Genomic DNA, 22,080 nt, shown 5'->3' with positions numbered 1-22,080 from the left:
TTATTTTGGCATGAAACATAAAATGTGAACTACGACGTAATATAGTACAACTAAAGTTTCTGCAAAAAAAGGAAGTTAGTTGATAATATATCGGATCACATTTTTATTCAGTAGTCGTACGATAGTTTATAAACAATTAATCTTTTTATATATACAGATAGTAATAATTATGCTAAACATAAATGTCATTAATTATTATTCTTTAGCAAAAGCAAATTTAGGGAGATCTCTTTGAGAATAATTATTTTATAAACATTTTCTCCTTTTCAATTTAAGTTTCATTATACTCATAATCAGTTTTACAACTAACTTGACTTTTAGTATTTTGTAAAAAAAATAAAAAAATTAACACCTAAAAAATACATACAATACAAGTTCTATATATTTATGGACAAGCTTAGAGTTTTTCAAAACATTCTTAATACATTATTAGAGTTTACATAAATACAAATATTTACAATATAAGTTTCAAAACAATATTCTAAAGTCATTCAGACTCTCCGACTCCTATATAATCATCTGCTCATGTACGTAATATAGTCGTCACAGTTCACAGCACAACAAAAAAGTAAGGGTAAACTAATTAAAATAAATTTCATAACATAATTCAAGAAAAAAATCAATCAAACTAATCAATTATAAACATTTCTTTAAATGTTGTCACATAAAATTTCAATACAAATTACATCATTCATATAGGTCACACATGGATCTATTTTCAATCACAATCCATAACACTTTGATCTCATTTCAATCATACTCACTACACATGAATTCATCGTCTTCCAGAAGACTCATTAAGTCTGTCCCTTATCAGAGGCTAACATCTAATCCATACATCAAAGATCAGGATAAGTTCAAACATCCAATACCGAGTGTTTACAACGACACCTAGTGTGTATGAACTCGCTCATCAGCTTCTCACCACCTGATATCTTAGTTTATATGACTTATATCATTAGTGAAGCTAGAGGATATTTGTTAAACATATAATTTAAATACTTAATGTACAATCAAACAATAACTCATACATTATCCCAAATGTATGACATCAAATTCATATAATTTTCATCATTCATATATAATACATATCATTCAATCACATAATATTTAAAAATTCATAACATTCAAGAACCTTTCCAATATCAAAACAATATCTAACTTCCAAACTATCAAAATCTAATATTTATACATGTTCACACAAGATAAAATCAAACAATTTTATCAAATAACATATTTGCAAGAGAATTTGAAACTTGGGACCATGTCTCCTCCACTTTCAAATATTTTAGTATAGGGTATTATTGAAAGTTAAAGTTAGCTTCCCTTACTTTAATTGCTTGCTTTCCAAACAAGCTCTAGAATTTTACCCCTAGGATAAGCTTCAAGATATAAAGGTCTAACGCAAGTTATGCAGTATATGGTAGAATACGTTGAGAGGATTAATTTTCTCAAATCCTACGGAAAAACAGGAAACAAAGGATCTTTAGAGCCAAAAATAAGTTTACTCTATTCGAAAATCTAATCGAGTAGAAATGTTTCTTAACTAAAGAGAGAAAATTTGTTCATTGCTGGTTCAAAAGAATTTGTTCATTATTTTTATAATCATAATAAAAATATTTTTTTACAATAAGTTTAAGTGTTTAGAAAATTAATGTATTTCTCCTTTAGACACTTCACCGATAAATATTTTATGAGTGTTGGTGTCCGATACGTGTGTGCAACACAAACTCTCCATTTAAGAAGAGTATCAGAACTTCATAGAGTAAAATTCAATTCTTACTTATTTTTTATGTCGGGCCGGGACTAGTCACTCATAATGCATAATGGCCCAAATTGGCAGAAAGTGAAACGGGCCGATTTGCATAGTCGTTGTGATTACCTATACGATAGAATAATGAAAGAATGGAGTAGAATAAATAAATAAATAAATTAATAATAAAACAAATAGAACGTGAGAAAGGAAGCACGTAGAGAACCTGGAACCTTCCACGAGGTTTTCGGTTAGAACCAAATTTGGGGCTTTGCTACGCAGGATTTACTTTTCTAATCAAAATTCTTGTGCCTTCCCAAACCAATTGTCATTCCCTCAACCAAATTGTAAGTTTATCTTATGCTTGCTTATTTGATTGTTAATTATTGTATATAATTTTCTGTTTTCATATTCTGATATCAGATCTGTATCTTTTTTTTTGCTTTATTGAATCTTTTTTCATGTTGGTTGCATTTTCTCGTTCCGCTAATTTCCACGTTCAATCTCTAGATTTGTCCGTCGATTGATTAATTGCAGATCTTAGTACAATTCGCTGATTTTTGTATTTTAGTACGGCCTTGTCGGTGACGATGATGTGATATAGCCTTTGATGATTTTTTTTGGGTGACATTGTAGGGTTTGGTTTTGTTTGTAAAGATCTGAGTGAGGGATTAGGCAAATGACGAGTGGTTTTGGGGAATCAACGAGACCGTCTGCTCCGAGCCCATCATGTTCGGGTAACAGTTCAAACGATGCTGGTGATTTCGAATGCAACATATGCTTCGATTTGGCGCAAGACCCCGTGATCACACTCTGTGGTCACCTATTCTGTTGGCCATGCCTTTATAGGTGGCTCCATCATCATTCCCATTCTCAGGAGTGCCCTGTTTGCAAGGCCCTTGTGCAGGAGGAGAAATTGGTGCCTCTTTATGGCAGGGGCAAAACACAGACTGATCCCAGAACTAAATCATATCCTGGAATGGAGATTCCTCACCGTCCTTCGGGGCAGAGGCCGCAAACTGCGCCGCCCCCACCTCCTCCTGAGGCCAACCCTTTTGGGAGTTATGGGTTTGGACTCATGGGAGGGTTCATTCCCATGGCAACTGCCAGATTTGGGAACTTCACACTTTCCACTGCCTTTGCTGGGTTTATACCGTCACTGCTCAACATTCATTTCCATGGCTTTCAGGATGCCACTGTCTACGGGACAACTTCTGGTTACCCCTTTGGGTTTAATAGCTTTCACGGAGGGGGCACGCGCGGGTATCCGCAGGCAACTGGCGGCCAAGTGCAGCGGCAGGAGGACAATGTTTTGAAGAATCTGCTTATGTTGATTGGATTTCTTGTCCTCCTTACGGTTATTTTTGTGTGGTAATGTCATTTCTGTCTAGGTTGCAATGCTTCTCGAGGAGTTGTTGTGTGTAAATATTTTAGCCGATTGAAGAGGGAATTCTATGTCTGGGAATGCTGCTGCGTGTTTGACTCTTTGTTAACTGTATTATAAGCATCTGCGGTGAACTTGAATGCTACCTGTTTGGTCTTTTATCACTTGCCTGCAGTTTTGCTGTCTTAGTAGCATCTCCCAAGTCTTCCCATGTTCCACGGTTGTTGGTTCAAATAGCCTTGAAGTTTAAATAAACTGCTCCATAAGTATTTTTAGAGGAAAAAATGAAATTAGTTTTTCAGTGTTAAAATTACTGTGTATAAGTTAATATTGTAGCAGTTTCACATATTTGCTTATACAAGAGTTCATTTTTAACTTTCCCACAAACTAATTAGTTTGTGGAAAACTAATTCCATTTTTCTATTCACTTTCTTCTTCTAGCAATGTTTGTAAAAAAACTTATCAAAACATACCCCCCTTACTAGGAGCATTGGTAGCTTCACTGCTGTAGCATTTTCATTAGCAGCAGGACTTTTGGTACGACAGGATCTCATCATTGGAGAGTTATTGTGATTGATAACTGAAACTTTCCGTGCTATTTGTCTCCTTACCACCGGCAAATTGAGGGTGTCTGGTTTCATAAGAATGGAAACTGTTGGATGTTTAAAAGATTCTAGACGGCGGCATGCTAAGAATACACCATTTTTTACTATAGATATATTTTGATTTGCTTTGGAGACATAGTGAACTCCTTTATTGTGATTTGGGCATTTAGTTAACTTTGTTTGTAGATAATTCTATCAGATATCATTGTACGTAGAGGCGATGATGATGCTGCAGTCTATATTTTATCTTCTGCAGTCTATATTTTATCTCCTTTTGCTCTTAAGTATAGTTATTTTGTTTTGGATTTGGGCCAATGGACAGAAAATAATCTTCACAGGTTTTATGGTTTTTATTGGAATGTTTGGAGGAGAGACAAAAACAGGATGGGGAAATAGATTAAAGAGAAAGTGGAAAGAAAAGCATATTTTTCAAAACCAGAGGGGGGAATGTTCTCTTTTCTTTTTTGCATTTTTATTTTTTATTTCAAATTTTAAAATATCACCCTTTTATTCATAGAATCAAAGGGCAAAGCCTCTGTAGTTACAAGCATGTGAATATTGGTTTACAGATTATGGTTGAAGGTTTATTAAATATGAAAAATAGTTAAGATGATTTTTTTTATCAACAAAAATTATAATAAATGAGAGTACAGGAAAGATATTTTAATATGTAATAAATGAGAAATATAATAAATGAGAGAATTTAAAAGATATTTTAATTTTATTAAAATAAAATAAAATTATGTCCACCTAAACTAAAGAAGCTCATCCGCACATCATATTTAGTTATGATGGAAACCAATAAAGGGTAAATCAATAAACTGTAAAGGTGAAATAATGAAGGCTTTTAAGAAAATCTTTACATTTCAATTTTCATTAAATTAAAAGTTTTTCTAAAATGAAAGCTTATATATATATAAAAAAATAATAGATAATTTTTTTTCACATGGTACGATTAATAATTATACTATTTAATCTGATGACTTTTCTTCTTTTTGTTATTCTTAATATGTATCAATATAAATTAAAAGATATCTCAGCATCAGAATATCAGCCTCATTCTGGCACTTGATTGTGAGGAGTTTTAGAGTATAATCGGATTAAAGAGTTATCTTTTATAATCATGTTATTGTTAGGACTTATTTATTAATTTTGTTAATATTAATGTTAAAAAAAATCCAATTCATCTCTTCTAGTGAGTGTTTTTTATATACAAGAGTCAATCTTAGAGAAGTTTAAGGAAATTAAATATAGTTTCGTCCTTATCAACAATTTGTTGGTTGGATTATGCAGTAATTTTAATGGATCTGTAGTTTGTTACCTTTAAAATATATTTTTCTAAAAAATTATATCAAGAATAGTTCCTAATTATTTGTTGGTGTTTTTTAACATTTAATATGTCTTAAATTTCGTAAACATTTTCTGGAGGAATGTCTGAGTTAATTTTGGAATTTTTTCCAAACATATTTTGAAGCAAAAGATACTCGTTGGATACTTATTATTGATAACATAAGTAACTTTTGTCATTTCTATTTTTATTTATGTAATTTGTGATACTAAATTTAGTATACCACGAGTTAGAATAAAATTAAATTCTAACTAAAAAGGTCAGTCATAGTCTATCGATTTTTTTCCGGAAAAAAAATTGTGAACTTTTATGTTTTCTACCTTTACCTTGAAATTATATATTTTAAAATAAAAAATATTGTGCAATGCATCATTTACTGATAATAAATAACTTGGAGTAGTATAAAAATAGTTTTTATTGAAGAAAAAAAATTGTATAAAATGTGAAGCAAATTTATAGATGTTGAATTGTAAAAGGAAGTCCTTGGCGTGATTCACGTTTGGAATAGTTGAGGTTGTAGTTTGCAGAAACGAAGAACAGAAAATGAAAATGAACGAAAAGTCAATCCTCATTTATTAAGAAGTGGGAACAATTTATTGTTTGTGGTACCAAACAAAATGGTATTGGACTTCTACCATGCCTCTTCCCCAAAGCTCCACATGCTCAATTTAACTGTGCCTCATTACCAAACAAAACTCTTTAAATTTTTCTTACCCTCCCTTTTCCGTTTATTGTAATTTTTTTTTGAGAAAATAAGATTATAAATTTCAATACCCAAGTTTAAATTTTATAACTTTTCATCAATTAGTACTTTCTAGTTAATTAATGAGCACTTTTAGATTTACGGCCTTTTTAAATGTCCAACAAAAATAAAAGTATGAAATGTATTTTTTTTTTTCAAAGGTACCAGTACTCCTCATCAAAGCAAACTATAATAAAATGGTTTTTTTTTATACATATAAAAAAGATTTCATGTTAGGGCATCCCTATGTTACTTGATATCTATATTAGACTGACATCTCAAGTATTTTTGGGGAACTAGATCAAAACTCATATATTAACAAAAATGATACATAGGTAGACTATACATATTAATAAAGAAATTATAATAACAGACTAGATGGAAATCTATTATATCAATGAAAGGATTATCTATGAATAAATCCTAAATTAGTCAATTTATCAGCACACGCATTCCCTTCACAAAAAATATAAGTAACTTTAAACCTAATTTTTCCACCGTAATTAAAACAAGTATTTCATCGATTACGAAGCATCCAAGAAACATTTGTCCTAACAGTAAACAACACAAACAATACATAAAATAAAATGGTCTTTATCATCAATAATAAATATTTTTATTCATTAAAGAAAAATAATCAGATAAGAATTCTAAATTTAAATAATAGTTATCTAAATATTTTTTTTAATCATTATATATATATATATATATATATATATATATATCAGAATTCATTATGACCGACAACTATTGGATGGATAAAATGGAATAAAATCTGCGTATATGTTTTACTTTTTAAGGTGTTTAAAAATTTAAGAATAGCTTTTGGTAGAAATTTGAATTTTACTCAAAGAATATAAATTTATGCTAAAAAACTTAAAATCAAGGAATGATATTCAATTAAAAGAAAAAATAAATAAAAACTGTACGTTGACAATGTAATATAAATTTATATAATAACCCGATCATAAATCACCTGCGTATAATAAATTTATAAATTTTACAATAATTATCTTAAAAGTCATATTAAATTAGATGAACGAGTATGTCATTAAACTCTTAATTAGTTACATACCATCAAATTAAACCAATGAATTTATTAAAGCAAAAATGAAAAAAAAAAACTAATGGTAACCAACTTATATCAATTTATGCATTGTTTTTTTTTAAATATATAGATTGAATCTTTGCTTCCAAACACTATTTTATCTTAATTCAAAAACTTTGTTTACATTGTTAAGAAGTGAAGTGAATTATGAAGTTTGACCTATTTATATATAATGAAATATTTATTTCTAGTCTTATATATCCAAAATATAAATTATTAAGTAAACACAATTTGGCACATCAACAATTTATGCATTGTTTTTAAACTGAATTTGATTAACGGAAATTCGGTTTATACAGTTGTATATATAAATAAAATGTCACGGTTTACGAATTCAGTTAAGTCATCCCAAGTTTTTGGACCACGTTAAATTTTTGTTTTTTTTTAAGATGCCGACAAATAATTTGTTTTAAGATATGTCAATTATTTTTCGCTCACTTCATCTAATATAGTAAGATGAGCTGATCCGCGTCAAAAGGGTTAATTTGCAATTTTTTTAATTACTAAAAACTTATATTATATAAATTGAATTAAAAAAAATCAATTAAATGAAAGTGAACGTTGGCTTTTTTCAGCAAATGATAGCAAATAAATATGCCCTAAGTGCAAATGGTTGATTCTATACTTCTACTGACAATGTCAAGAAGTCATTTAAAGGTTATTTCTAATAAGCGTTTAAATTATTTTTTCTATGCATTTTATTTATATAGAAAATTTTCTAAATTAGTGTTTTCTTGTTAAATTTTAATTAGAAAAGACATCCGAGTTGATTATAGTTGATGATACAAAATTTGACTAAAATAAATTCTCTTGAGAAAAAGTAAAATTTAAACATAAATTTAATTTAATATCACAAAATTGATAATATAGTGAAGATTTGTATATATTTGTATTAAATAATTTAATTTATTTTTTTATTAATACGAGTTCTTCAACAACAATAATAATAAACTTATATGAAAAATTATTATAAGAGTAAGAGAAATGATTCACTAGAAAAAAAAATCCAAACTTAGTTTCAATTGAATAAAACTAAATGGAGGTGATTTATCCTAGTATGTGAGTTATTTTATATAATGATAAATTTCACTGTTATTTTGTATAATGATAAATTTCACTAAGTATATTTCATCTGTGGGACAATTTGAAGTTTTTGTTGATTTTTTTGAAATAAGTCAATTTTGAAATGTTAAATTTATTTTTGTGGGTCTAACTTTTTGGGTGTGAAAGAAAAGTTAAAAATTATTAAATAGAAATTAATTAGATAAAAAAATAATTAGTTGTTATAATGATTAAATTAGATATCATTTTAGTGATTAAAATTTTTTGGTTTTTAAATTAATTTCTGTTATTGTTATATGGTTTCTAAATTGATATTTAATTAGTTACAAAAGTTTTTACTACCAAATTTAGAATCTAAATATTTGATAATTAAGTATTTTATTTAAATATTGATTCTCGATCAGAAGAGTATAAGTTAGTGTTTAGTCTAGGATAATTAACTATAATGAATCATAAATTGAGATGATGTTGGTTAAATTATTTGTATAAATGAATTGTATCCTTATATTCTTTATAGACATGTAGTAATACAATTTTCACCGTTAAATTTTTTAATTATGACATTATATGTGATTTTGTTTCTAAATTTTTTAATTGTACTATTATAATGTTAAATATAGTTATTCATGACCTAGTTCTCGGTCCCGTGTTGCACATGTATTAATATGGAAAGTCATGGATGGATAGTATGAGATGTGAAAAATGTATTTGGTGTGTTGTGGGTTAAGATGATTTTATTTTGAGCAAAGCGATTGCAGCAAAAATTGACACATGTATGGAAGAATAATGTAGAACAAATTAAATTGGTAACTAGGCCATGGTTTTGTGCAACAAGTGTTGAGATAAAGACAACATACTGACATGATCATTCCACCACAATAAAATAAGAGGTGAAGTTGATACAAATATCAAAATTTGAAATAAATATAATAGGATTTTTAACTATATTTTTCTATCTTTGTATCTTGACAATAAGTGAGTACATCTTATACTCTTGCTTCTTCTATATGTTAATAATGCGTTTTGCCTTCTTCAAATATTAAAATATGTTGGAGAGAGTCTCATCTTGCAAAATTTATTAAACGAAGGTTAGTTTTACTTCTGATACATTCAGTAAAAACAAATACGTCATTCCATAAGAGTAAACAACTATCATTTTTATTAAAAGTCTATTATATCAGACATGATCAGCACCTGATAGTTTTAAATTTGTAAGAGATTTTGTTGGTGAGACTTTTATAAAGTGTATGAAGTGTGGAAGAAAACATAAATTTGGTAAAGTTTACTAAAATTACATGAGGTCATGGAAGTAGACGAAGGAAGGTGCAGAATAGCTCACAATATAGAGAAAAAGACAAGTTGTTACTGTGATATCTCTCTAGCTTGGATGTCCCTTTCCCTTTCAAATTAACCAACACCAAAATACCTTTTTCTTTCGCTCTTTTTTTCTCAGAAACAAATTCCTTATATTTTATATGACATTTCATGTTTATGTGGCACTATGTTGGGGTCCTTTCACGCAACGTGGCTCCTCTGTGAAGCCATTTGCAACAGGCCAATTGAATAAAGAAGGTGGTGGCTAAGTTTTTAATCACAATTTTTTTAGTAATGTTACCAAATGCCCCATCTATGCCCTTCGAGGAAGTGACTCCTTTTGTGCATCCCAATTCCTCAATCACAGGGATCCTTTTTCTTTTCTTTTCACTCCTACGTTATCTCCAATTTAATTTAATATAATCTATAGCTATTATACATATTTTAGTTTGTTATAAGTTGTGTATTACTTCAAAAGAGGGACATTAATTAATTGATTTAATAAATAATTATATTATTTGATATAATTATTTAGACTTACAGGTTTGTGTTTAATCCTTACTAGAAAAATATATGTAAGAACTTTTTCGCTCTTGTTCATTCCCAAGTGTGCAATAAAATTAGTAAGAAAAATAGTGGTTTGGAATCAATATTTCATATAAATAATCAGATGCTTGACTGAAGAAGAAATAAGTTTATTAATTAATTACATGGTTGATTTATTTGTTTAAGTTGTGAAATGAATTTGAGAAACAATTATTTATCTAAAAAAAAGTTATATCGAACAGAAAGTAACATTATTGATGTAGAGTGAAATTAAGTGGGCGTAGAAATGGTATGGGTGAGAAGAGTACGTAATAGAGAAGATGAGTGAGTATGCTTAAAAGGGTAACTTGAAAAAACTTGGGTTGAGAAGGAGGGAAGGCAAGAAAGGCATAGAGAGAGAAAATGGTGGTGGTGGTGGTGGTTGTATGGTAGTAGCAGTAGTGATAGAGTAGAAGAGGAACTGATGAAACTGTATTCTCTCTTCCTTTCTCTTTCTCTGTAATGGTTATAGATAAAACCTTCAATCATCCTTCTTTCGTTTAATCATTCATCGGAGAGGTGATGGCGTCTACTCATGCACCCAATTCCTCTGCATTCATACGTTTCTGTCTCATCCTTCTCGTTTCCACTGATGCCGCTGCCATCACTGCTCATCATCAACAACACTTCAAACAAGCACCCAAATTCTACAACTCCCCCACCTGTGCCACCATTGTCCCGGAACCCACCGACACGTGTTCGGACGAGGCTGTCCACGTGGCAATGACACTCGACATCACCTACCTCCGGGGGTCCATGGCCGCCATCTTCTCCGTCCTCCAGCACTCCTCCTGTCCAGAAAACGTCGTCTTCCACTTCGTCACCGCCGCCTCCAGAGCCTCCTCCTCCCTCCTCCTCAACCGCACCCTCTCCAACTCCTTCCCCTATCTCAATTTCCAAATCTACCCCTTCAACGACCTCCAAGTTGCAGGCCTCATCTCCACTTCCATCCGCTCCGCTCTCGATTGCCCCCTCAACTACGCCCGCAACTACCTCGCCAACCTCCTCCCCTCCTGCGTCCGCAAAATTGTCTACCTCGACTCGGACCTCGTCCTCGTCGACGACATCGCCAAACTCGCCGCAACGCCACTCGGAATTGACAACAACGACACCGTCCTCGCCGCACCCGAGTACTGCAACGCCAACTTCAGCGCCTACTTCACTCCCTCCTTCTGGTCCAACCCTTCTCTCTCCCTCACCTTCGCGGGCCGAAGGCCCTGCTACTTCAACACCGGTGTCATGGTGATTGACTTGCAACGCTGGCGGGCCGGCGACTACACTAGGAAGATCGAGGAGTGGATGGAGCTCCAGAAGCGAATGCGGATCTACGAGCTGGGCTCTCTGCCGCCGTTTCTACTCGTTTTCGCTGGCAACATAGGCCCGGTGGATCACAGGTGGAACCAGCACGGGCTTGGCGGGGATAACTTCCGAGGCCTCTGCAGAGACTTGCATCCAGGCCCGGTCAGCCTCCTGCATTGGAGTGGGAAGGGAAAGCCCTGGGCCCGCCTCGACGCCAACCGCCCTTGCCCCTTGGATGCCTTGTGGGCTCCCTACGATCTTCTCCAAACCCCTTTCGCTCTTGAAGCCTAGCCCGCCACAACCATTTTTATTATTTTCATCATTATTATTATTAGTAGTAGTAAAAGTACATTTTTTTTCAAATAAACTTTTTTTTTTGCTTTGCGGGGTAGTTTTGATTTAGCAGTGGTGTTGTATATTGGTTGTCCCTGGGAGCTGGCGCCGGAGTCGCTCCTTCCTCGCCGTGTGCGGCCCCATGCTATGGCCGTGTTGATCTTACACTGTACATGTACAGCCAGGTACATATACATATATATATATATATATCCTCCACTTTTTTTTCTTTCAGCCACTCAAATACTACTGTTACCAATACCAAACTTTTAATTTTAGTGTAGTTTTGTTAGTTGTCTTCTTGAATGCTGTTTTTTACCTCCTATTTTTGTTCTGATTCTGAAATAATATTTGTGGCGTTATTACGTGTGTGAAATGGGAGTGGGCAATCTTCAGACTTGTTAACGAACTTGAACAGTGGTTGGGTGTGTGAGAGAAAAGTTGAAAACGATGTATTGTGTCGGTGACGCTGGGTTTATTGTAGCTACGGATCTGAAAAGGATGGTGTGTTGTATTTTGGATATTTTTCTTCTGAAACTGAATCATCGCTCTTTCCTCTTCTATTGTCTGGCCAAAGCCGGACATTGCTTTTCAAGGTTTTGACTAGGTTGATCATGATTGTTTGTATCTTCTTTTTGGTGGTGCAAAATTTTTAAGATCGAATCATCCATGCCCGTAAATTAAATACTAAATTGGACTCATTTGCTCCTACAAGTAACTAATCACTGACTCAGACACCCACTCTTTAGTCAATTCTAAAATTTAAAAACGCACTTAGATTTAACAATGAATAAATAAAACCTACACCTCCCTTCAACCAAAAACAAGGACGAACTATATAACTTAACTCGGTTTAACACTTAACATTTTATTTCACTTACCCCATATCTTATTTTATCCTTCTAATTTTTTTATTTTATTTTCTTGCCACAATTTTTTCTGCTCATATGCGTGCGTCTGCTTCTACTTTTCGTCCACGTGACCCACAAGAAAGGAGTTAGCGTAGAATACTGTTTTATTTGAATAAAATCTTACATCTCACTTGGATTAAGGATTAAATACAAACATTAACTTAACCATTATAACTTTAAAATAATTTTCACAAAGCACTTCTATGAAGAATTTCCACAAAACCAACTAATTTATGCTAGAATCTTCAAGAATAGTAATTAATAATACAAAAGTTATATCATGCAGCAAGTTATCCAAAAAAGAAGTTTTACAAAAATCCAATATAAAAAACATTACTCACTCCATAAACACATACTACAGCCCTACCAAAAAGTACTAGAAAATTCAAACCTCCTCTTTAAAACCAAACCCAGAAAACCACATATAGACTCAACCATCCAGTTATCTAACTACAGAATCCTACAAAATCCAAAACTCTACTATTAGAATCTACATCACTGAACCACTTGGTACACATAGCTTTTGCTTGATAAAACCACCATATTGCCAAAGTCTTTCAAAGCTTGATGTATACCTGCTGCTAAGGCTAAGGGTAACACTGTGTTTTCTGCCATCCCTTTTTCTCTTCTATTGTAGTAGAGATTAGATGTTATGTCATCTTTTGCCTTTTACACAAAGATTAGTTCATTTTCCTCCTTTCTGATGATTCTTCTTAATTCTGCCTTGAGTTAGTGCCTTCTACCATTGCACCTTCCAAAATGCTTAAACCATTTCCTCTTACCCTGTCAAAACAAAGAAACCAAAAGCTAGTCGTGCGCTTCTGTTGCTAAGATAGTAAGCCCGAAAACCTAACATCCACCACTTAAACTTTCAACATGTACAAGCCTCAACATGAAGAGATTAAAATTAGAGTATATGCTAGTGATTATGCCATTTGTAGGCAAGTTTTTTACATAAGCATCAGTTAGGATAAGAAAACAACTGCATTTTATTTAAATTTGTAATTCACGTCCAACATTTTAATTCTGCTAATCCAAAAATTTCTTCATCACAGACTCCATTTTTTAAGACCACTTTAATTTTGTGATCCTAAACCTCTCCCACATAATTTTCCATATTTTGCTTCTTATTTAAGTCTGCACAATTAAAATAGTGAAAACGATTAAACACAATTATGTGACATTGATAAATTCCTAACCACTTATAACATTTATTCTAAATTGAGAAACAACCCTACATTCCAGACAAATATGTTGAATAGTTTTAGGTTGCAACTAGCACACAGGGACATAGGTTTATATCTAAGATTTCATCCCTTTTTTAAAAAATTATCTTTAATTTGAATTCTGTTCAGAACAAACTCCATACAAAGAATTTTGCATTTGATTTTTCAAATTAAGCTGAAAAAATCATCAACCTCAACCCTATTACTATTATGCAGAAGATTATAAGTTGATTTAATAAAGTAAATTCCAGTTTTCCCCCTTCTACACTTTAAGTAAATTTTTTAATTACTATGATATGAAATTATATTTTTCTAAATCGAAAAATCAGATAACAATTGACTTTAAAACTTTAAAACTATAATACCATTATGTTTTTAAATGTAAAATCTGTACAAATGATGTTGTGATAGGTACTTCACACTCCCCTTAATTACTTGACATTATAACAAAACTAATATCATGCTTGCTATTTAATTAGTTCAATAAACTTGTTTCTTTCTACCCATGTTCAACATTCCCATTGATTATAGAATGCAGTGTGGACCGTGGTGGTTATGCATCCTCTTTTCAATTCAACAATTATAGAACAATCAATAGCCTATTACTAAATCGTACATAGGTGAATAAATGTGAAAAAACAGAAACAAAAGTCAAGTTTTCTCACTAAATGAAAAAACAAAAAAGTACTACTATAAAGCTTCAATGCATGCATTAGGAATCAATGTCAGAAATGTACGTAAACATTAATTCGTCATTACAGAGCCTCTACGCGTCTAACAATTCCATTCATCATGTTTTCGTTTTAGACGGTTTATTGAAATTGAAATTAAATGAAGAAATAAATACCTAGATTCAGTAATAAGAAATGAAAATAAAATTAATGTTGTAAGCTTTGGGAGAACATGCAAATGGCAGATAGAAACATTAATAGAAAGCTAACAACTAATCTGCCACGTTAGGCGTCGTGTCTCGTGGAACCAGTGATGCTGCCCATACTTTCTGCATATTCTCCCATTCTCACCGTGATATTCACTTTAACGGTTGAAACAATTCCAAAATATAACTATAATTGCATATAATAAATAATTTAAATTCATACAATATCATTTTTAGTCATTGATAATTCTTAAAACCAATTGAAGTTTAATTTAGAATTGACATAAAAAGATGTTAAGTTAAACGTATACGAAATTATGATATATAGTTTGAGTGAGATTAACTATAATAATTTTGCCATTGCTCAACATTTATTTTGAGTATAATATATGTTTTCCATGAGAGATGGCATAAAGCAGTCAAAACGAGATCTCTGACTCTTCCCTGGATTATTTCAAACGACGTTTGTTATTATTTTTTATGATGAAAGTGTTGCAAACTTGAAATTGGTCCACTTGGTGTACTAAAAGTTTTCTTTAAGTCAACCAGACTACTAGATTTTAGGTGTTTTTCATTTGTGCTAGACCCTAGATGAAGTAGCATGCTAGTTTCAGCGACGAGACGATGTAAAAGAGTAGATGTTCAACCAGAATAAAGATTCTGAGGCATTAAAAATTGCAATGAGTCATTTATTTTAACTTTGAAGTCAACTTATGCATGTATCTAAATTTGTACGCAATATAAACAGGGTGATATAGAACATGGGGTTCGCGGATTACTATGGTGTTGTAAATTAAAAATGAAAAGCAAGGCATCATAATGGTTTTATATTATACGGTCAAATTAATTGTCTGTGTTTGCATGAATGAGAAAAAAATATAGATAGAGAAATAAAGGGATCGAGAAAGTAGCACATGAGTAGTGACAGACAGAAAATGAGATGTACCATTGAGATGAACAAAGTCCCTAAAATGTCGGTTAGAACTAATGACGAATACGAAGTTAGGACACATGTTAATTCAATTTCTCGACAGCAAATGTGGATTACTTCAAGAACAACATTAAATTTTTGGTTAGTCTTTATCATCTTTTTTTTTTTTTTTTTTTTTTGCGTTTCATTTGTGGAGATGTGTTGGGTGGGGTTTCATATCTCCTTGTTTTTTTACAACAAAAGCAACAGCGACAGGTGTTACAATCTATTTTGGTTGTTTGTTTCTTTCACCGCCAGAACCAACAATTGTCTTCTAAGCGACTCCAACCTCTGGAAGCTGAAAATTGAATCCGAATTGTAAGCTTCAAACTTACATTAATGACATTCACCTTTTAAACCTCGATATTAATCCATTTTTAGATACATGCTACCGGTTTCCTCTTTCTCACTACCATACTTGTTCCAACTTATATTTAAGATATTATCTATTTTAAAATTTAGAATTTCAGTATGATTTTATCTTTAAAAGGTTAAGGGTTAACGGAAAAGGATGTTGTTCTTAATCTAACTAATGTAAGAGTATCGAGATAAGTTTTCCATTTAAGGTTAAAAGAATAAAAGTTCGTCTTCTTTGTAGCTATTTTTCTTTTATCATAAAAGATATTAATGTTCCGACTTTAAGTTTATTGACAAAATATCGTTAAAAATAATCATGAAATTTGAGATATTGTCTGGTCTTAACTTAAAATTTCATCATAATTTTATCTTAAAAAAATATTTTAAAAAATTAAAAAAATATGTATTTAAATTATTATTAACATAAATTCTTAAACAGCGTGAGACTCCTAAATATAAACAATAATCATAACTAAAAAAAGAACAACATTGACACATTCTATAATACACTTCTTCTAACATATTTTCTATTTTGAAGTGAAAGTAAATTTAAAGTTCATTTTGAAGTTAATTGAAAATGTATTGGCCATCCTTCAACCTTGCTTCATGCACACAACACCTAAAACCTTCATGGCTCCATCTCTAGGCCCATAAACATATGGTGTCATCTTGTTAGGACTCTTTCTTCCTACACCTTCATACCTTTTTGTGCCACCCCCATACTAAATATAAAAATACCATTTTATCCTTTTTTTTCACCTCTTGGATTTAAAATAATAAGCCTATGGATTATGTAATCCGGATAAATTCCGGATTACATAATTCGGAAGTCAATTTCATATTTAGAAAAGACTTCCGGATTATGTAATCTGAAAGCTAATAACACATCGGAAAAAAAGGCTTCCGGATTACATAATCCGAAAGCTAATCTTATGTATAGAAAAGACTTCCGGATTATGTAATCCGGAAGCTAATCACAAAAGACTTCCGGATTACATAATCCGGATGCTAATTTTGAATCTAAAAAATGACTTTCGGATTATATAATCCGGAATATTGAAAAGGGTATTTTTGGAATAAGAAAAATTTATGGGGATGGCACAAGAAGGTATGGAGGTGCAGGAAGAAGCAGCCTCTTGTTAGGCATATGCATCTTTAAAATGGGTATTTCTTCCTGCACCTCTACATTTTCTTCTGGCACCCGTACATTCTTTGAAATACCAAAATTATCCTTGATAACTTTGAGTAATTCCGGAATAAGGTTTACATAAGAAAAGGTGTTTCATGGATAGAGGTTCAGTAAGCAAAGTGTATTTTCAGAATGGGAAATCTGGAAGGCAAAAAACCATTCTAGAATATTCTTACCAAAACACATTTTTTAATTTTCAGAATGATAAATCTGCAATTCATAAAATGTGTTATAGAAAGTATATTCCAGAAATATTCTGAAAAGTGTAATCCAGGAAGAAACACACCTTTAAAACAACATCAGAAGTGGGCTTCAACGCGTAATCAGTTAGATTTTGTTTTTGTCTCAGGCCTTGTTAACACTAGGAAATCAATGAGAGAAATAACCTAAATTCAAACAATTTTATGTAATTATTTATTTTATTAAATTAATTAATTATTTTATTATTATATATATATATATATATATATATAGAGAGAGAGAGAGAGAGAGAGAGAGAGAGAGAGAGAGCTTTTATGTTAAATTAATTTTGATAATGTATGCTGATATTAGTTATTTCTGATTCACTTTCACATTAAAATATTTTTTTTCCTAAATATATTCTCATAGATGATTGATTTATAAATAACGAAATAACATAAATATATGCTGTAAGAACAATTTTTATACAAGAGTGAGATGAGTAAATAAAAATTATGTTATATATTAAGAGTAGAGTTGTCAAAATAAACTCTCCAAGAGTCACTGAAAATTTCTTGCCGATAAAAAAAGAAAAAACTCTGAAAATTTCTTATAACAAATCAACTTAAACTAAAAAAAACGGTGGTCTAAGTTAAACTAGGTTACTTGTAACTCACAGTTTAAATAAGCATGTACCGGTCAATAGATTTAAAGAGAATTTGTTTTATCAAATAATAATTAATTTGTACTATGACCAATAAGTGAAATTGATAGTTGAGATCTATCCTTTTTTTTTATCCAACATACTTTAGGAATCTGACTTATTTAAGGTACCTTATTAACATAATTAATTAAGGTGTATAAAAAATTTATATGATACAAAGATTAGTTCCATTATTTGTGTTAATCTAAATCTACCAACAACATAAACACTCTATAAATAAGAGGTAAAGGTTAGAGAAAGACACATATTTTATAATATTTATCACTTTAATCACTCAATACCAAAAGACTTTTAAGAATTTTCTCTCCCAAGTTCCACTCCATATCCAAGATTCAAGAGTTAAGATCTCTTAGCGATAATAAATCTGAAACCTAGCAATGAAAATGAGACATTCCATCTCCATATAAGAACAATATTAGAAACAAACTTTGATAGCATAGCTTCCTATAGCACATCTTAACGCGCGAATAATAGACACGTTTCCTAACGAGGCAACTTCAATTTTCCAACCACGCCTTTACTAATAGCTAAAATGTTATGATGGAATTGAAGTGTTACCATGGTTCAGTCTTGGGAAGGTTAACACGTATTGTTACAGTTCGGCATATCAAGACACAAAAGTTTTGCTGGCTTCCTTGTAGTTCCCGTAATCACCATCATCACTTCTTGCTTTCTTCCGAATGTATCTATAGTTGGCGTACTGCAAAATTATCTGCCATTGTTAAGGTTTAACAACTTTCTAGTCCTAAACACATTTCTATGTTTGATGAGTAAGTTCTGAAAAAAAGAGGCAATTTCTTATTCACAACAAATATTTTTGATTTAATATTTGCATGAAAAAACTGCGTATAAAGGATACAAATAGGTCCAATGCGACACAACCTACGGCATCCAACAACCATGGCATATTTGCTCTGATGCTTTCCCATTCAGTAGTTCTTACAAGAATACTGCACACATGCCAGAACAGCAGAGGAGTTAGAATATTGCTTAATTTTAGTTTCTTCATAATAACAGGCTGAAAAACATATGCAAGGGAGGGAAATAGTAACCTTCCAACGTAAGTGGCATTCGCGATCAATGCAAAGAGGAACATCAGAGGATTTAAGCCCTGTCGTGATAAAGAGAGAAAGCACATCTATAACTCAGTGGAAATGCAATTTGAGTTATAATTTGAAAAAACAAAAATGATTAAGATCAAACATTACCTCCACACTCCCTCGTTTAATCTGGTCAACAACTTTATATCAGTAATTAACACAGAAAAAAATAGAAAACAACGGTAGAAGAAACGAATAATATTATCAGAAATAAAAAGAAAAAGTTCTGAGACGGACATTCAACCATATTTGAGGGAGCCTGCCACCCATATAGATAACAGCCATGAACCATCCTAACCACTGACCCAAGGCACTGTGCATGTTTTGCTCCTGTGATGAGTTCAACAAATTAGGTGCAGCAAGGTAATGCAATTATGCAAAGCAACCTTATACTCTGCAGAAATGATCATGCCAGTGTGTGAATAAATTAGTTAACCGGTGCCATAGGCAATGTATATACCTGCACCAGTAGCTTTCTTCCATTGAATCTGATGTATCCCTCCTTCAAAGCATTACCCTGCCGGAGCAAGTTCATAGATGCTGCTAGAAATGTTCCATAGCTTGCCTGAAACATAGGAGGTAAATATGTATTAGTAGATCAAGACAAAAATAGGAGCGACTCAAAATTTGACCATCATGTTATACATACATACTATCATTTTAAATTACATAATTAAGATATCAACCTTTGAGACATTAATACAAATTCTATTGACCTTAATTTGAGGGATAAAAACTCACAGGGACAGATCGAGGGATGGGTCTAGGCTGTGTCACAGGCTTGGTGGAAGAAAGTTGAGGTGGCTCATCATCAGAGGATGAATCATTGTTCATTTCCATGGCTGAAGGGACACTTTTAGCAGCTCTCAAGTAGGTACCAAATGGTGGAGTATTAGCAGCCAGAGATCTGGCTGACCTGTTTAATTAACTCAAAAACAAATAATAAGTTGAATCATCTCTTAATCAAACCATTATTTAAGATTGCAAAATGTACGTATATGAAATTAAAAGACATAGTTACCTGTAGTAGTATTCCCGTCGAGGCGTTGCTTTGGGTTCGTCATTTGGTATTGCAATCCCAGATTGAGGCCCTGGTTTGGGTCTCAAGGGTTTTTTCTCTTCTTCCTGGGCCTATTAATAAACATGTTCTCTTTTAAATTAGATTTCGATTTTGATTAGCAGAGACAGGCACAAGAAATTTGAAATTATTACTGTACCTCGTCCATGTTGGTCTTTCGATGATGCTTGCCCCATTTATAGATATAGTCATAATAGAGAGTTTGAAGAACTAGCACGATCGTAGTGATTGTGTAAAGCTGCACATCACATTAACAAGTGACGGTAAGGACTTAAGCTTAATTTCTATGTACTCAGTCTACAATTTTTTATACTGTTAAATATTTTCTTATATAAATAATTAAAAAATATAAGAACACGGGAAATATGAAAATGGGGAAGAGATGATTTCAATAGAATATTCGCGTTGATTTGTCTCTGGAATGAATACAGTAGCACGTGTCCGATGGTGGCCTTTGAGACTTGTGACATGTCGTTGCTTTGTTGTATTCTGTAACAAGTACGCCTATTTTTCCAAACATTTGTTTTTGTTTAAGGACATAAATTACTTTCAGTTTTCAAAGTTCAGGATAGTATGCTTCACAAAGTTAACAATTGTAAAATCTATTTTCAAAAATTAAATATGCTTCATTGAAGAAAATTCAATCTTGCGTTAGATTAAATTTTTTTATATTAAATTATTGCAATCTTGCTTTTGAAATACAAATCAATTTAATTTATACCAGGATTTTGTTAATAAATGCCTTAAATATTAATTTTTTGACAATGATTTGAATACATTTAATTAAAACATTTCTAATTAAATATTTAAAAATAAATATTAAATCGTTCTTTAAAGGCTTTTATACAATAAATACTTGCTACTAGAAGAGCAACTCATGCATTCATGAGAATCTGAAAGTCTTTAAAACCAAGATAATAAAAATCAACACATATCCAAAAAGATGCAATTTCCAAGGCTAAACATAAATTTAAAGGTTTCGGAACTATATTGCTTGAAGCTGTGAAAGAACCAAACACCCCAAAAAGAAAATAATTTGCAGAGGAAATTCGGAGTAGTAATTACCAGAGCTGTGTAGTACTGAGTAGGCAACTGGTTTTGCAGCCATCCAAAAAGCAAGAAGAAAAACAAAACACAATAAGTACAAATAGAACATATTTTACATATATAAAAAACATTAAAGCATGAAAGAACTGGAATAAGAACAGGTATGGAGGAAAATAAATGTTTTGATTTGAATGTTAATGGTTAAAAGTGTGGTACCGTGGCAGGCTCCATAACACAGCCAACGAGATTGAATATGTCGCTGCATCAAAAGAGATTAGCAAAAGAATTAGAGTGATAAAATTAGAAGAGAATGAAAGAGGGAAAAGTAGACGAACCCAGCGACCCAAGTGAGGAGAAAGGCTAGAGAGACACCATGGCTAGACTTAGCGCGAAAGTTGGTGATAATCTGAGGAATTTCTGCTACTCCCCAGCATATGAGACTAGTGAAGCCCAAGGCAAAGGAGATTTCATCTTTAAGATCGCAGAGACAATCCTGGAAGTAATGCTGAACCCAACCCACGCAGGGTTTAGTCTCCTTCACGCAGTACGAGGGAGGCATTGTGTATTTTAATTTCGCTCCTCTTGCTCAAACTGGGAGACAGGTTTAGCGTACCTGGTTTTAAAGGAAGAGGAGGTTTTAAAACCACACTCAATAAAGTAGTGAATTCGCGAAAAGCGCGTATGTAAGGTGGGACCGTGTTGTCCTTATCGGGGTTTCATTGCACAATTTGCCTAAAACAAAAATTTAGTATTGTTGCTACGTCTGTGGGAGGATATTCTCCCAACCGATGCTATCGATTCTTTTGGCTAGTGAACTCCATGTGAGTCTATATGCATAATTTCTTGCATGTTACAAATGCAAAATTATCCACTACAATGTGTCTCCTC

General features: G+C 32.1%; 3 protein-coding genes across 3 annotated transcripts; 2 read left to right on the top strand and 1 right to left on the bottom strand.

The window, feature by feature from the left end:
• Positions 1-1,959: 1,959 nt before the first annotated feature.
• On the top strand, positions 1,960-3,301 carry LOC137810184 (uncharacterized). The gene is made up of 2 exons (XM_068611334.1): positions 1,960-2,100; positions 2,390-3,301. Exon 2 carries the CDS (start codon positions 2,433-2,435, stop codon positions 3,126-3,128), a length of 696 nt encoding a protein of 231 aa, XP_068467435.1. The 5' UTR covers positions 1,960-2,100; positions 2,390-2,432; the 3' UTR covers positions 3,129-3,301.
• A 6,808-nt stretch (positions 3,302-10,109) lies between these two features.
• LOC137810183 (putative galacturonosyltransferase-like 1) lies at positions 10,110-12,094 on the top strand. Its single transcript, XM_068611333.2, has one exon. It carries the CDS (start codon positions 10,424-10,426, stop codon positions 11,489-11,491), a length of 1,068 nt encoding a protein of 355 aa, XP_068467434.1. The 5' UTR covers positions 10,110-10,423; the 3' UTR covers positions 11,492-12,094.
• A 6,117-nt stretch (positions 12,095-18,211) lies between these two features.
• Positions 18,212-21,864, bottom strand: LOC137810181 (vacuolar lysine transporter YPQ1). Its single transcript, XM_068611330.2, has 12 exons — positions 21,528-21,864; positions 21,409-21,451; positions 21,211-21,237; positions 20,285-20,383; positions 20,089-20,198; positions 19,809-19,983; positions 19,528-19,632; positions 19,305-19,397; positions 19,176-19,196; positions 19,020-19,078; positions 18,827-18,917; positions 18,212-18,679 (listed from the first exon to the last, which is right to left on the bottom strand). The coding sequence occupies exons 1-12, from the start codon at positions 21,749-21,751 to the stop codon at positions 18,575-18,577; spliced, it is 1,152 nt and encodes a 383-aa protein (XP_068467431.1). The 5' UTR covers positions 21,752-21,864; the 3' UTR covers positions 18,212-18,574.
• Between the last annotated feature and the right edge of the window lie 216 nt (positions 21,865-22,080).

The sequence above is a fragment of the Phaseolus vulgaris genome, chromosome 2 (assembly GCF_051622355.1).
Source record: "Phaseolus vulgaris cultivar YP4 chromosome 2, ASM5162235v1, whole genome shotgun sequence".
NCBI lineage: Eukaryota > Viridiplantae > Streptophyta > Magnoliopsida > Fabales > Fabaceae > Phaseolus > Phaseolus vulgaris.
The sequence above is the reverse complement of the archived record's forward strand: the minus strand, read 5'-3'. Positions and strand labels throughout refer to the sequence as shown.